This window comes from Mesoplodon densirostris, chromosome 13 (genome assembly GCF_025265405.1).
Source record: "Mesoplodon densirostris isolate mMesDen1 chromosome 13, mMesDen1 primary haplotype, whole genome shotgun sequence".
Lineage (NCBI taxonomy): Eukaryota > Metazoa > Chordata > Mammalia > Artiodactyla > Ziphiidae > Mesoplodon > Mesoplodon densirostris.
In genome coordinates, this window is record NC_082673.1 from 29348125 (window position 1) to 29362217 (window position 14093).

The 14093-nt window shown below is 34.8% G+C and overlaps 1 protein-coding gene across 1 annotated transcript in view; it reads right to left on the reverse strand.

Moving 5' to 3' along the window:
* The window catches only part of CNGB3 (cyclic nucleotide gated channel subunit beta 3), a 151376-nt gene that overhangs the window by 55138 nt on the left and 82145 nt on the right, over window positions 1-14093 (reverse strand). Inside the window, exons 7-10 of the mRNA XM_060115719.1 lie at window positions 10262-10312; window positions 7443-7529; window positions 4387-4451; window positions 3529-3651 (exon numbers count right to left, since the gene is read on the reverse strand). Of these exons, the coding sequence (XP_059971702.1) occupies window positions 3529-3651; window positions 4387-4451; window positions 7443-7529; window positions 10262-10312 (326 nt within the window). The remainder of the gene's footprint in view (window positions 1-3528; window positions 3652-4386; window positions 4452-7442; window positions 7530-10261; window positions 10313-14093) is intronic.

Below are 14093 nucleotides of genomic sequence, written 5' to 3' on the forward strand. Positions count from 1 at the left end.
CATGGTCAAAGAGTAATATAGAATAATAGAAGGGGCAGGTGATGCTTAAAAACTGTGGGAAAACGTAAGTATGTTAATAACTGCCATTTGCAAATTATCTTAAAATACATATAAATGCTGCTTTTAAAGACTTTTTATTTGTAAGGATGTGTCCATGACAGCTGGTAACAGGATTATTGGAGCTTTGGTTTTGGGAGAGACCCCTCCTGTCTAAAGCAGCAGAGAATGGGGGTTGTATCATACCTGTGCTGTGAAATGTATTGAGACTTGCTTTTTGGCCTAGAAAATGACCACTTTTTGTAATCTTTCCATGAGTAATTAAGAAGAATGAGTGGTGTCTTTTTCCAAGGAGGAAATGCAGATGGCCTATAGATACATGAAAAGATGCTCAACATTGCTAATCATCAGGGAAATGTAAATCAAAACCACAATGAGATATCACCTCACATCTGTCAGAACGGCTATCATCAAAAAGAACACAAATAACAAATGTTGGCAAGGATGTGGAGAAAAAGGAACCCTTGTACACTGTTGGTGGTAAAGTAAATTGGTATAGCCATTGTGGAAAACAATATGGAGGTTTCTCAAAAGGTTAAAAATAGAGTTACCATATGACTCAGCAGTTCCACTCCTGGGCATATATCAAAAACAAAAACACTAATTCAAAAAGATACCTGCACCCCAATGTTCATAGTAGTGTTGTTTACAATTGTCAAGATATGAAAGCAGCCTAAGTGTCCATTAACAGATGAATGGAAACAGAAGATGTGATACACACACACACACACTCACACACACACACACACACACACACACACACACTGGAATACTACTCAGCCATGATAAAAAATGAAATCTTGCCATTTGCAACAACACGGATGGACTTGGAAGGCATTATGCTAAGTGAAATATGTCAGACAGAGAAAGACAAATACTGTATGATATGTGGAATCTAAAAAATACAACAAACTAGTGAATACAACAAAACAGAAGCAGACTCACAGATATAAAGAACAAACTAGTGGTTACCAGTGGGGAGAGGGGAGGAGGGAAGGGCGTTATAGGGATAGGGAATTGAGAGGTACAAAGTATTATGTGTAAAATAAGCTACAAGGATATATTGTACAACACAGGGAATATAGCCAATATTTTACAATAACTATAAATGGAGCATAACCTTTAAAATTATGACTCATTATATTGTACAGCTGTAACATATAATATTGTACAGCAACAATAACTCAATAAAAAATTAAAAAATTAATGAGTGGTTTCTAATTCTTAGGTACAAATTTCCATTTGTATTTGTTAAATCAAGCTTTTTAATGGGTTGTCAAATCTTTTATATCTTTACTGATTGTCTTTGATTGCTTGATCAGTCAATAGTTGTGTGTTGATGTCTCACACTTTGATGGTGTATTTGCAAATTTCTCTTCCTTCTAATAATTTTTGCTTTATGAATTTCTTTGATTCATCATGAGTACTTTGCATTAGGTTCATGCACATTTAGAACTGGTAAATGTTGATAGTGAATTGAAACTTTTACCATTATATGATAACCTTATTTTTCCCTAGAATAATTTTTGTTTTAAAGTCTATTTCGACTAATATTATTTGACAGTCTCTTTTAGGTGGTGAATTTAATTCATATTAACTTATTCTGCTTACTGATATATTTTAAGTTGTTTCTACAATCTTATCTTTTTTTTTATTCTACTGATTCAGAAGTTATCTTCTCTATTTCTGTTCCTTAGTGATTATCTTACCACTCTACTCCAGCTTCAGTACACACATTTGTTTTTTAGACTTTGGAGATTCCTTTTACTTTCTAGAGAGTTTAGCAATCATTGAAAACTGTTGTGATTATAATTTATATAGAAATGTATCTTATAACAAGTAATTGCAATAAGTAATACAACAAAAATTTCAAGTAGTTTATCTTTTTGTATTTTAGTGAGAGGGCTTTGAATATCTGGTCTGCACTGTAGCTGGAATTAGATGTCTAAAATATTAGAACAATGTAGCTTCAGTTTCTTATGGGTTGAAACAGGTTTCTTTCTTCTTGTTATAATACAGATTTGGTCATTCTTTCCTTTTTTCTTTACTCTCTCTCATACACTCACTATATGTTAGGTATTTAAAGAAGGCAAGTAGGAAGAGAGAGTAAAGAAACTTCCTTCTTGCCTTCTTTAAATACCTAACATATATTAAGTGTATGTTATATACCTAACAATGTTCTAGGCACTGGGAACAAGATATATTCTCTAGAAATGCTGCAGAAAGGCATTCAGATATGAAAAGAGAAATAAATCCACTTTTTCTGGATGGCAACTGTATATTATTTTGCTAATTTGATAAAAACACTTATCAGACTTATGGGTCTAATGATGTTGAATTACATACTTCTAGGCAATATTTAATATGGTTGGTATCTTACTCAGTCTTCTTTGTAGTTACTTATATTAAACAAAATATATATTTAATTCACATTCTAAAGGGAATTACTTATAGATTTGGTTATACACTTTCTTCTTGTGTGTGTTTGTGTGTGTGTGTGTGTGTGTGTGTGTGTGTGTGTGTATGTGTATTTCCCCGATCAGTGGACCTTCTGACTTAAAATTTTTAAAATTAGTTCTGGTTAAAAGTTCAAAAAATGTTATAATCCCTCATTCAGATCCTGCTCACTCTAGCTAGGGTGTAATTTTGTGAGATATCTTTACTCTTTTTGCTCTATCCTATAATTGCTTTCTTTCCCAAGGCTGCTGTGAGTTGCCCTTCAAAGTCATTCTGGGACCTGTTATTTTCCAGTAAGGACATTGCTTTATAATAGGCTCAATGTCATTTCACTGGAGCAGAAAGTTAGTGGAATCTACTTTATGCCAGGCCTTTGTATCTACCAAAAGGAAATTTCACTATTAAATAACTCAATTGCCATTATTGAGCCCTGATTCTACTGTACTAAAATTTTCAGACAATCTCTTATTCTCAGGGTACTTGCATATCTAATTGTCAAGTTTAGTATATGATCCTTGTTACTCTGTGTTTAATTGAGTTTGTGGTTATAGCTGACTCATAAACCCATAAAGCTCTTCAGTGGTAAACTAATTAGCCACTGCATCTGCCCTCCAAATAATTAACATTCTTCATTACTAACAATCAGCATAGGAGTTATTAAAAGTTACCTTACCACTCATCTGTCTAAAGCACAGGCTTTCAAACTTTTTTGTTCATGATCCTGAGTAAGAAATGCATTTTACAGGTTAATCCAGGACACACACACACACACACACACACACACACACACACACACGCACCCTACTCAGTAAGACAGACTTGGATATTTTCTATTATGTCCTCCTCTATTCTATCCTCTTTCACTTAAAAACATACTGACATACTAATAAAGTCTTTACTGCCCATTAATGGATTGTGATTTACAGTTTCAAAAAACACTAGCTTAAGAAAGCTCAAACTGAAACATAAAATTAAGAATAATCAATAAACGTTTCCTTCAAAATTAAAACTTACTTGTTTCCTTCACCATCATACACCCATCTGGTAGTTCCAATTCCTTCATAGTTTGAAGCCCAATAATACATACAGGCATTAATGTGCAGAGTAAAGAGCAAGTATCCAGTTGTTCGAATGACTCTGACAAGGAGAATAAATGCAAAGTAAGACTCATGTTGTTTCTGGATTACAGCCTATTTTAACATTTTCTTTTCCTTAAAGTCTCTGCTGAATCTCCTTGCTTTAAATCTGTGAACTGTTAACTCTCATTAGTACAATATAAAGTGATGGTGCCTTCACATGTTTTCTGACTGCAGTGTCTTGACTGGGACTGACAAGAATAGAAAAAAAAAATCCTCTCTTTTCACAAATGGTATGAGTTAACTCCCTGAAAGATATGCCTCCAGGGTCACCTCTCCACTTTGAGTCCCATAAAATACACCATGCTGATTTCACTGGATATATCTGAAAAGCTCATGGGATTTTATGCTGTGATTAACTGACTAGAGGTCTCTGGGCAAGTTAAGTTCAGAACAGCAAATGAATGAAAATTCAGATTAGAATGAATTTTCATGAGAAAGATGTAAAAAACTTGTGAAAGAGCACGTTTCTCTGTCCTTGTTCTGACTGAAGCAGGTAATTCGTCCTCTTTTTCAGTCTTGTATTCTTCTAAAATCTAATATAATTTTCATAATTTTATCTCACTTCAAAATGTTCAAATCTACTTTAGAACACAACCCAATATTTTACGTAGCCCCCAATCTGAGATTTTTCCCTTCTCTTTTGCAGGGAGGCCATATTCTTCCCAAGTCCTGTCTAAAATATTTCACTATTGCTCTCTCTCCCAGCCCTGAAGTACACTGAGTTATACTTTACCTGTAGAAATATGCCTTGTTCATTACAGACTCTAGGTGATGGTTAAACTCAAAAAATGAAGTGTACTATGTAGAAAACAAGCAAAAGAAATCCAAAAGTGCATTAGTCTTAAATACATCTATTATATTTAAATAAAGCAATATAAAATATATTTTATTTGTTACTGAAAATAATTCTATTCATGTCTTAAAAAAACTAAGGTCTGTCAGTGGTATTTTCCTCCGGGTAGTGCATTTTAACAAGGTGTCAAACTTCCAGAGCTTCTTGCTTTATTTTATTTCTACCCTCTAGTTATAGTCTTGTTTGTAATGCTTGTTGAAAATCAAGCTTAAAAACATTTCTTTCCTTTTTTTTCTTTTTTAAAGCATGTAGTAGAACTTTAGTTTACAATAATTAAAAATCATACCTCCCCCCAAAACATAAGTAAGATAGTAAAAGTGTAATAAAATACATTGAAATCATAAATAGGTGTTAAGGCCTGTTGCTCAACACTAGCATTGTTTTTAAGCAAGTTGCATTAAATGTGTATTTATTTCAACAAAATTTAAAGTCCAGTTAATATAAGCATTTGTTATCTATTCTTGACATTGTTCAAAGACATAGAGAATTTATATGCATTTAATCCAAACAGTTGCTATTTGCCTCAAGATTTTCTTCTGCTTATACCCACTTCTATAGCAACAAATACGCCCTACATGCACTCTTACCCCCTACTTTCTCTTTTTAATCTATAGGCCGTAAAATGCAAGAGCAAGAGCATGAAATCCAGAGCCAAACACCAATCTCCTCTCTGCCATTTATTAACTGTGTGACCTTGGAAAAGTCACTTAATATTTCTGTACTTTGGTTTCCTCATCTGTAAATTGGGGACAATAAGAGAAAGTACTTAGACTCATAGGATCTTACAGATAGGAAGGGCTATTAGAGATTATTTAGTTCAAAGATTATTTAGTTCAAAATTTAATCCAATGTAGATAAGACTGTAATAGAACATTTGGAATTAGAAAACAGCTATAATAACAATGACTATTTAACTAGAAATATACACAAATGATTTGTTTTTCCAGAATTCCTGAGTAGGAAACATCCATTAAGCATTCAGATTAAGATAATTTCAATTTGTGGTAACTTGTTTATTGTGCTCTTAACAGAAGTTTTCACAAAGGCACATTTTAAAATTTAGCTTAAGTGTTCACTGTAGAGAAAATTTATATTCTTAATTTGTTTTCGCATATATAATTTGGAGATAGGTAAGTGATATTTTCCCTAGAGAACTGCACATTAAAATGACACACTTATGTGAAGATGACTGGACTGTGGGGCTATGTAAAGAAGATTAATGTTGGCTTTCAGGATCTCCTGTATTATAAAAAAAACTACCTAATATAGTGAGTAGGGTTTTGGACACTGAAGGGACACAGAGATGGAGTTTGAAGAGTTAGCGTTTTATAAATTTTTATTATAATGCCAGACAAACACTCAAATCCATAGGAACCTGAGTCTCTCTCAAAGTTGGTTACCTCTGAGCAGTGGCCTCCAGAAACATCCATTCTACACTAGAAATTTGATGACGGATGGCCAGCCCACCAAGCTGCTGGGGACGTTAAGTTCTGTTCAATCTAGACCTACATTTTGTGGTCAAAATAGAAGTCTCTAGAGTTGTTTTGGATGGACGAGAATATAGAGTAAGGTCCCTCTTGACTTGGAAAAATCATGGGTGTGGAAGGAAAACTCCTTCAGCCTGAAGTTTATTTGCCCGTCTGATTATAGTAAGGAATTTGGAGTCAGAAAAATATGTGATAGAATCCAGATACTGCCACTCACCAGAGTGTGTCTGGACAGATTTTTTTTACTCTGCTAATTCTCATTTTCCTCATCTCTAAAGTGAGGTTGTTTGGAGGAATAACTGAGATAATGAATACGAAGTTAAAGTATGTAGCTACAAGTATGTATTCAACAAATATCAGCTGCAGCTGTGTTAGGATCCACCCGAGTCTCCAGGTTATGTCATCTTGTCTTCCCAAGGTGTCAAAGCGATAACCACCTAAAACTGATAAAATCTTTGGTGTTCCTTTTAAGAAGGCTGTCTTTGGAAATACAAGCTATCATTGCTATTATTAAAAATTTATATGAAATTTCACCTCCTGACTCTCCTCAGATTCCTCTTAGGTATCTGATAAAGCTATGAGTTATAAAATATTTATGTCTTAGAATCTTTTTGAATAGGTAATACATTCACATAGTTCAAAAATAATAGGAAATATATACCTTCATAGTCTTTTCTCCTATTCCTGCCCCTACCCATCCTGCTTTTCCCTCCAGCTTCCCATCCTTACCTCAGTTAACCATTTTTATTAGATTTTTTGGGTAGTCTTCCACTGTTTATGTAATATAGAAAAATAGTATATTTTCTCCTTTCTGTTACAAAAGTTAGTATTGCTCTATAAACTGTTCTGTAACTAGCTTTTTTTTTTTTTTAACTGAGCAGTTTGTCTTGGAGGTCTTTCATAGAAAACTTCCTCTTTATTTTTACATTACAAAGTACTCTATAGATATACTGCAATGTATTTAACTATTTCCCTCTTGATGGACATTTGAGTTGTATCTAAATAATTTTGTTATGCAATACTGTGCTTGCATTTTTCTATAATTATAGAATTTTTGATGAGTGAGATAACTTAGAGGTCATCTAAACTAATACCCTCATTTTACAGCCAGTATTGCAGGCATTCAGTGACTATGTAATAAACAGTGACAAGTGGAACAGTATAAAATATTCATTTGTAATTATAGCTGTATTTCAAAATATACATTCCTATTTTAAGTTATAAAAATAGCTGTTATGAGATATAGACTCAAAACAACCAAAAGCAACTTCCATTACTAGAAATAGGGATGTTTTTCCTTCATTCAGCTTTTAAAATTCTTAGCATTGATGAGGGCATAAAAATGGAGGATAGTTTGGGAAAAATTAAGAATATGATACTTTTAGGATATTTTAAAGTACTTTGAGATTTCCATTATTATAAGAAAACAGTTAAGTATAGTTATCTTACCTTTAACATCCTATTTGTCCTAAATATTGGATTAAACCCAAAGAAGAGGTAGAAAACATCAAATGGCATTACTGATGCCACATCCAACTGTTGGAAGAACACATTCACAATCATGTTGTGTTTACATGCTTTTTAGGACATGAATTGATTTATACCAATAAGGCTGACCAGTCACCATGATTTGTTTGTTGCTTAATACAAAATTGCCTTCAGTTTCATATGCATGGTGTCACTGAAAGGTGTATTAGCGCCCTGAAAACAAGAACACTACTTCATAGTCTACTTCCAATGAATTTCATTTCCAGCTTCATGCATCTGATCTCTGCTTAGGCATTGCGTTTTCTGGGATTTTGTTGAGCTGTCACATATATTTAAGGGATGGCATGGTTGCTACTGTTAAAATACATTTTAATAGTGTTTTAAACTTGGGGCTTTTGGACTGAAACTCAAGCCCATTCTTGATTTTATGTGAAACAATTGGGCATTCATTGTAGTGATATATTTTTATGTTTCAGGCAATTCTCCAGTGTTCAGGGCTAATTATATTGTTGGTGGTTCATCCAGACTCTTCAGTTCTTTCTACTACTGTCTACTTTGTATCATATTGCTAACAATAAACTGCTGTGAACATATCTATCAGAGACTGTACAAGCTAACAGAGAGGAGAGGAAAGAAGTCAGTCCCATTTACAATTATCAGTTCCGATGGGAGAAGGTATTGAAAGTACTACTATAGCTAAAGCTAATATATTTTAAATTTGTGATGTATTTAAATTATTCTGGCCTTCCATTACCCTGGTAATTGTGAAATGACAGCATAACATTTGCATACTTTCCTGATTGCAATGATAACAATAAAAAATTCTTTTACATAAGACAATTATTCATTTTCATTATTTTTTACATCATCTTGAAAAATAGGGTACATTAAAAAAACGTTTAATTTATTTAAGACAATTAAGAGGAGTTAAGACTTTTGTGTAAGGCCATACGTATGAAATGTGAAGTTGAAGTAATTAATTGTGTACTACAATTTCAAAGCCTAGTGCTATTGAAAAGGAATGGGACTTTCAGTTTGAATGAACACACATTGGCTACTATAAACAAATTACTAACTAAAATAATTGGCTTAAAAATTGCATAATATCATCAAACCTCATTGATTTTACCCTACAGATATTGAGCCTCATAACAAGTTGAGAGGTACACAGAGCAGTTACTAAAATAATGTCTTATAAATAAGGAAGCAGGAGCACAGAACTGTTGATTTGTCTAGTGCTATTTCAGGATCCAATTGCTCAAGTACTCACTTGACTTTTCTATGCAGACAATTATTAATCATGTTTGATAGTAATACATTAATGTGGATTTATATAGATAGAGATGAGTTATTTCTCAATGAATTGTAGAAAATTGAATTAAGTACTGACCAACACTGTACTCTGTACAAGGAACTTTGCAAAGCATGTTGGGGTTGAAATAGAAGTAAGATATTGTTTCTGTCCACAAGAAGTTAACAATCTAATGGTGGAATAACCAAGCACAGAAATAGCTATAATACAATGCCATAAGACATACAGGATGTGCTAAGGAAATTCAAAAGGCATGACTGCAATTAAATAAATGCAAAAGTTTACATTTATGAACCCAAATTAAATATATGAGTTAAGTTGCCCTTATTCAAATTCAAGAAAGTGATTAAGTGTTTGGAATAAGGTCTGTGGCACTTACAAAACTATTCATCCTCTTTGTAGAGTTCATCAAAATAGTTTAGATCTTTTATGAATATGTCTAAGTATGTGACAGTTTTTTACAGAGAAAATTAGTTGGAGATAAAAACGAATTGAAAGAAATTTTAATCACCATAGATCGCCAGTAGGGACAATTTGGCACCTAAACCCAGATTTGTACTTTTAACAAAATTTGAGGCCACTAAAGTGTTGTCCCTGAAATGGGAGGTTGGAGTTCACTCATACAGATTGGGTAACCTTGGAACAACCTCAAATCTCTGCCTATTTCTCGGGGTTAGGAGGAAAAATAAAAGATAATAAAGTACTTTGTAAATAATTATGGGTGAAAAAACTACACATGGGTGAAAAAATAATATTATACTGTTATTTGAGAAAAGGAAGATGCCATGTTATCTAAGTAATTGCTTCTTTTTTTTTTCGCTGTATGCCATTCTAAAAATTTCCAGTGGTTTTATTTTTAAAATTTTTTTATTAAAAAAATTTTAAAAATTTCATATTGGAGTACAGTTGATTAACAATGTTGTGTTAGTTTCAGGTGTATTGCAAAGTGATTCAGTTATACCTATACATGTATCTATTCTTTTTCTAATTATTGTCCCATTTAGGTTATTACAGAATATTTAACAGAGTTCCCTGTGCTATACCATAGCATATATTTTGCTTATATGAACAAGAAAGAAATAGGAGTAGAAACAATTTTGTAGACTTTTACATCATCATGCTACATGAATTTGAGGCTAGAATTACGTATGGACAAGACAAAGTACACCCCATACTCCTTTGTTGACATTTAAATTGGAATTTAAATGTGGGCACTAAGATTTTGTTCTGCCTAGTAAAGACCCATATATTGAATTACACATTTGCACATACTAGGAAGTATATTGTATAATTATTGAGAAGCCAAAACTCTGCCTAATAAAACCTCACCTGTATAAACTTTGTTACAAAGTCTATTTCCAATTTTTAAAGGAAGGAAATTTTTTTTTTGGTAGAAATTTATAGATGGAACTTAAAGTCAAAATGGTAATGGATTAGTTGAACAATTTTGGAATTGTAAGTCACCTACCTGAAATTTTGTAGAACTCCTGTAGTGTCTCTTTAGTTCATTTGAATCCACCTGAAATATGTTATATTTATAATTCATATTAATTTTAGCCAATTTCATTAAACATTTTCTCACTTTAAACATATTTATAGCTATTTCTTTCTATTAGTTCCTTCTAACATCAGCCTATAACTATGCTCTATCTTCCCATATCATAAATCAAAAAACCTTCCTTGGCTTTGTTTTCTTTTTGTATTGCTCTAATTGTCACACTAACGCTTCTTAAGAGAGTTATCTACCTTGCTTTGCTCCACGTCCTTCCTTCATATTTATTCTTCAACTCATGGCAATTTTGGTGATGATTTGACTTTTGCTCTCTTCTCTTATTCCATCAAGACTACCATTGTGAAAGCCACCAATAACCTCCTAATGATCATACCCAGGGAATCCTTTATATACTGACATTCTTTTATGGCACTCACCACATTTTGAAATCACACATATATGTCTTGGCTCATTTATTTAAGATCAGTCTACTCCATGAAATGGTAATCTATCTCAGGACAGGGTTGATTTTGTTTAACAACTGTATATAACTAGTGACTATAATATATTAAAAGCCCAATAAATATTTGATTGGATGAATAGGTAAAGACATTAAGAGATGAGTAAATCTTTTGAAGCATCTGACTTTTTGGGGACAATTTTGTCCTTGGAACTTTCCAAAGAATCTGTAATGCCATTCTTGGTTTACTTTACTTCTTCAGTTCCAGTTTTCAGGGTCCTTCTTGCATCCTATGGCTAGCCATTTAAAATCAATATTTCCCAGGATTCAGCCCTCTTCTCTTTTCTCTTCATATTTACTTCCTGGGAAATTTCATCCACTTTCATTGTTTCAAAGATCACCATGTACGTGGATGCTACCAAACCTCTACCTCCACTTAATATTAGTATCTGGAGTTGTTGACCTGTCCAACAACTGCTTATTGTCTTCCTCACTTAGCAGTCCTGCTCATCTCAAATTTAACCTACAACAAACCTGAATTCATCATCATTCCCCCTAAAGCCAGCCATGCTCCTCCTCTTATTGAGTATCATATGAGCACCCTCATCTACACTAGTCAGTGATCCTACACCACTCACTCTCTCTTAGCCCTCATCCAACCAGCAACCAAGTTCTACTGATTCTCCTTTCTAAAATTTTCTCATGCCTATTTTCTCCTTCTGGCTTTGGTTTCCTTGCCTTTATTCTTGCTTTCCTTGATCAGTTCTACAGTGGCAGTGAGATGATCTCTCTAGATCAGATCATTAACAATTCTATTTATGTCAAATCCTATGACTTCACATGACTTAAAGAAAAAAAATCCAGGCTCCCTTTCATGATATACAAAGCTCTTCTTTCTCTGTCTCACTCACATCTTGAAGCATCTCATACTCATTCTGTTTAGCAGTGCATAGCAGAGTTTCTTACCTTGATGCCTTTACCTATGCTGTTCCCAGAACTTAGGACATATTTTTCCCTTTTTTTATGGGGACAAAGGTGTGCAGATAATTTCAATTAATCCATCAAAATTTGGACCAGGTGTTCCTCCTTTATCTGGTTTTCTCTGCATCAAACAGCACCAAGGGCTCACCTCTGTCATGACTCACATCACAAAACTCCACCATTTTTCTTTTGTCTGTCCATCCTTCATACTCTGAGCTACTTAAAAGGGTAGGGACAATATATTTATCCTGTGTCTCTCAGTTCCTAACACAATGTGTAACACACAACAGGTGCTCAGTAAATGTGTGATAAGAGATAGAGAAATAGGAAGGCATTTGTTAACATTCAGAATTAATGCTAATATTGGGATTATATTTTTCTATTTCACTTATAGGTAGGAGGAAATTGTCTGTGTACTATTAATTATTTGACCGAAGTATTATAACTTGGACACATGGAAGCAGCATCTTCTAATAATTATTATCCAGGCTGTCCATGTTCAAAAATTTTAAATTGCTGTTGAACAATGTTTAAGATTTGTTAGCCAAGTTCCCAATTCCTGCCCCACCACCCCATTTTTTTGGCTATAATTTCTACCCACGTGCACATACTAAATTTTACAGAAATACATTAGAAAATATATGATATGTTTATTTAATGATTCTTTTCCCTGAAATAAAATCTCTTACTGAGCCACAGGCAGATATAGGTATATGTACAAGTTTACACTGAATCATGTACCAAGCTTGAGTAAGATAAGTGAGACCCTTCAAAGCTTATATGGAACAGACAGACATATCAAGTGCTCCTTCAAAGCTTATATGGAACAGACAGACGTATCAAGTGCTTAAGAAGTTAAGTTGAAGTATGACCCCATCCTCCAACTCTGGAAAATGTTCTTAGTATGTTTATCCCTTGAGTGGAGCTGGGTATTAGCATTGAGATGGAGATCTCTGGGAGAGCTTTCACCACTTGATATTACATGGAGCTGGGAGGTTTCTTGTGGACCAATGTCCTGAACTTGGCTCTCCCACCTCAGAGGCACAGGCCTGACACCTGGCTGGAGCACCAAGACCCTGTCAGCCACACAGCTCAGAAGAAAAGGGAGTGAAAAAGAAAGAAAGAAAGAAAAAATAAAATAAAGGTATTAAAAGAAGAATAAAAAAGTTAGTAAAAATAAAAAAATTAAAAAGTAATAAAAAAGAGAAAAAATGAGAAATGAAACCAAAAAACAAATCCACCAATGATAACAAGTGCTAAAAACTATACTAAAATAAAAAAAAAGAAAACCCCAAAAAACAAAAATGGACCAACAGAACCCTAGGACAAATGGTGGAAGCAAAGCCATACAGACAAACACACAAAGAAGCATATACATACACACTCAGAAAAAGAGAAAAAGGAAAAAAATATATATGTATATATAAAAAAAAGGAAGAGAGCAACCAAATGAATAAACAAATCTACCAATGTTAACAAACTGTAAATACTAAACTAAGATACCCATAAAACCAGAAACAAATTAGATGCAGACAGCAAACCCCATGTCTACAGTTGCTCACAAAGTCCACTGCCTCAATTTTGGGATGATTCATTGTCTATTCAGGTATTCCACAGATGCTGGGTACATCAAGTTGATTGTGGAGATTTAATCTGCTGCTTCTTAGGCTGCTGGGAGAAATTTCCCTTTCTCTTCTTTGTTTGCGCAGCTCCTGGGGTTCAGCTTTGGATTTGGCACCGCCTCTGACTGTAGGTTGTCTGAGGGCGTCTGTTCTTCACTAAGACCAGACGGGGTTAAAGTAGCAGCTGATTAGGGGGCTCTGGAACACTGAGACTGGGGGGAGGGGGGATATGGAATGTGGGGTGAGTCTGTGGTGGCAGAGGCCGGCATGACATTGCAACAACCTGAGGCGTGCAGTGTGTTCTCCCGGGGAAGTTGTCCCTGTACCACGGGACCCTGGCAGTGGCGGGCTGCACAGGTTCCCAGGAGGGGAGGTGTCGATAGTGACCCGTGCTTGCACACAGGCTTCTTGGTGGCTGCAGCAGCAACCTTAGCTTTTCATGCCTGCCTCTGGTGTCCATGCTGATAGCCGCAGCTTGCGCCCATCTCTGGAGCTCGTTTAGGCAGTGCTCTGAATCCCCTCTCCTCACGCACCCCGAAACAATGGTCTCTTGCCTCTTAAGCAGTTCCAGACTTTTACTTGGACTCCCTCCCAGCTAGCTGTGGCACACTAGCCCCCTTCAGGCTGTGTTCACGCAGGCCACCCCAGTCCTCTCCCTGGGATCTGACCTCTGAAGCCTGAGCCTCAGCTCCCAGCCCCCACCCACCCCAGCAAGTGAGCAGACAAGCCGCTTGGGCTGGTGAGT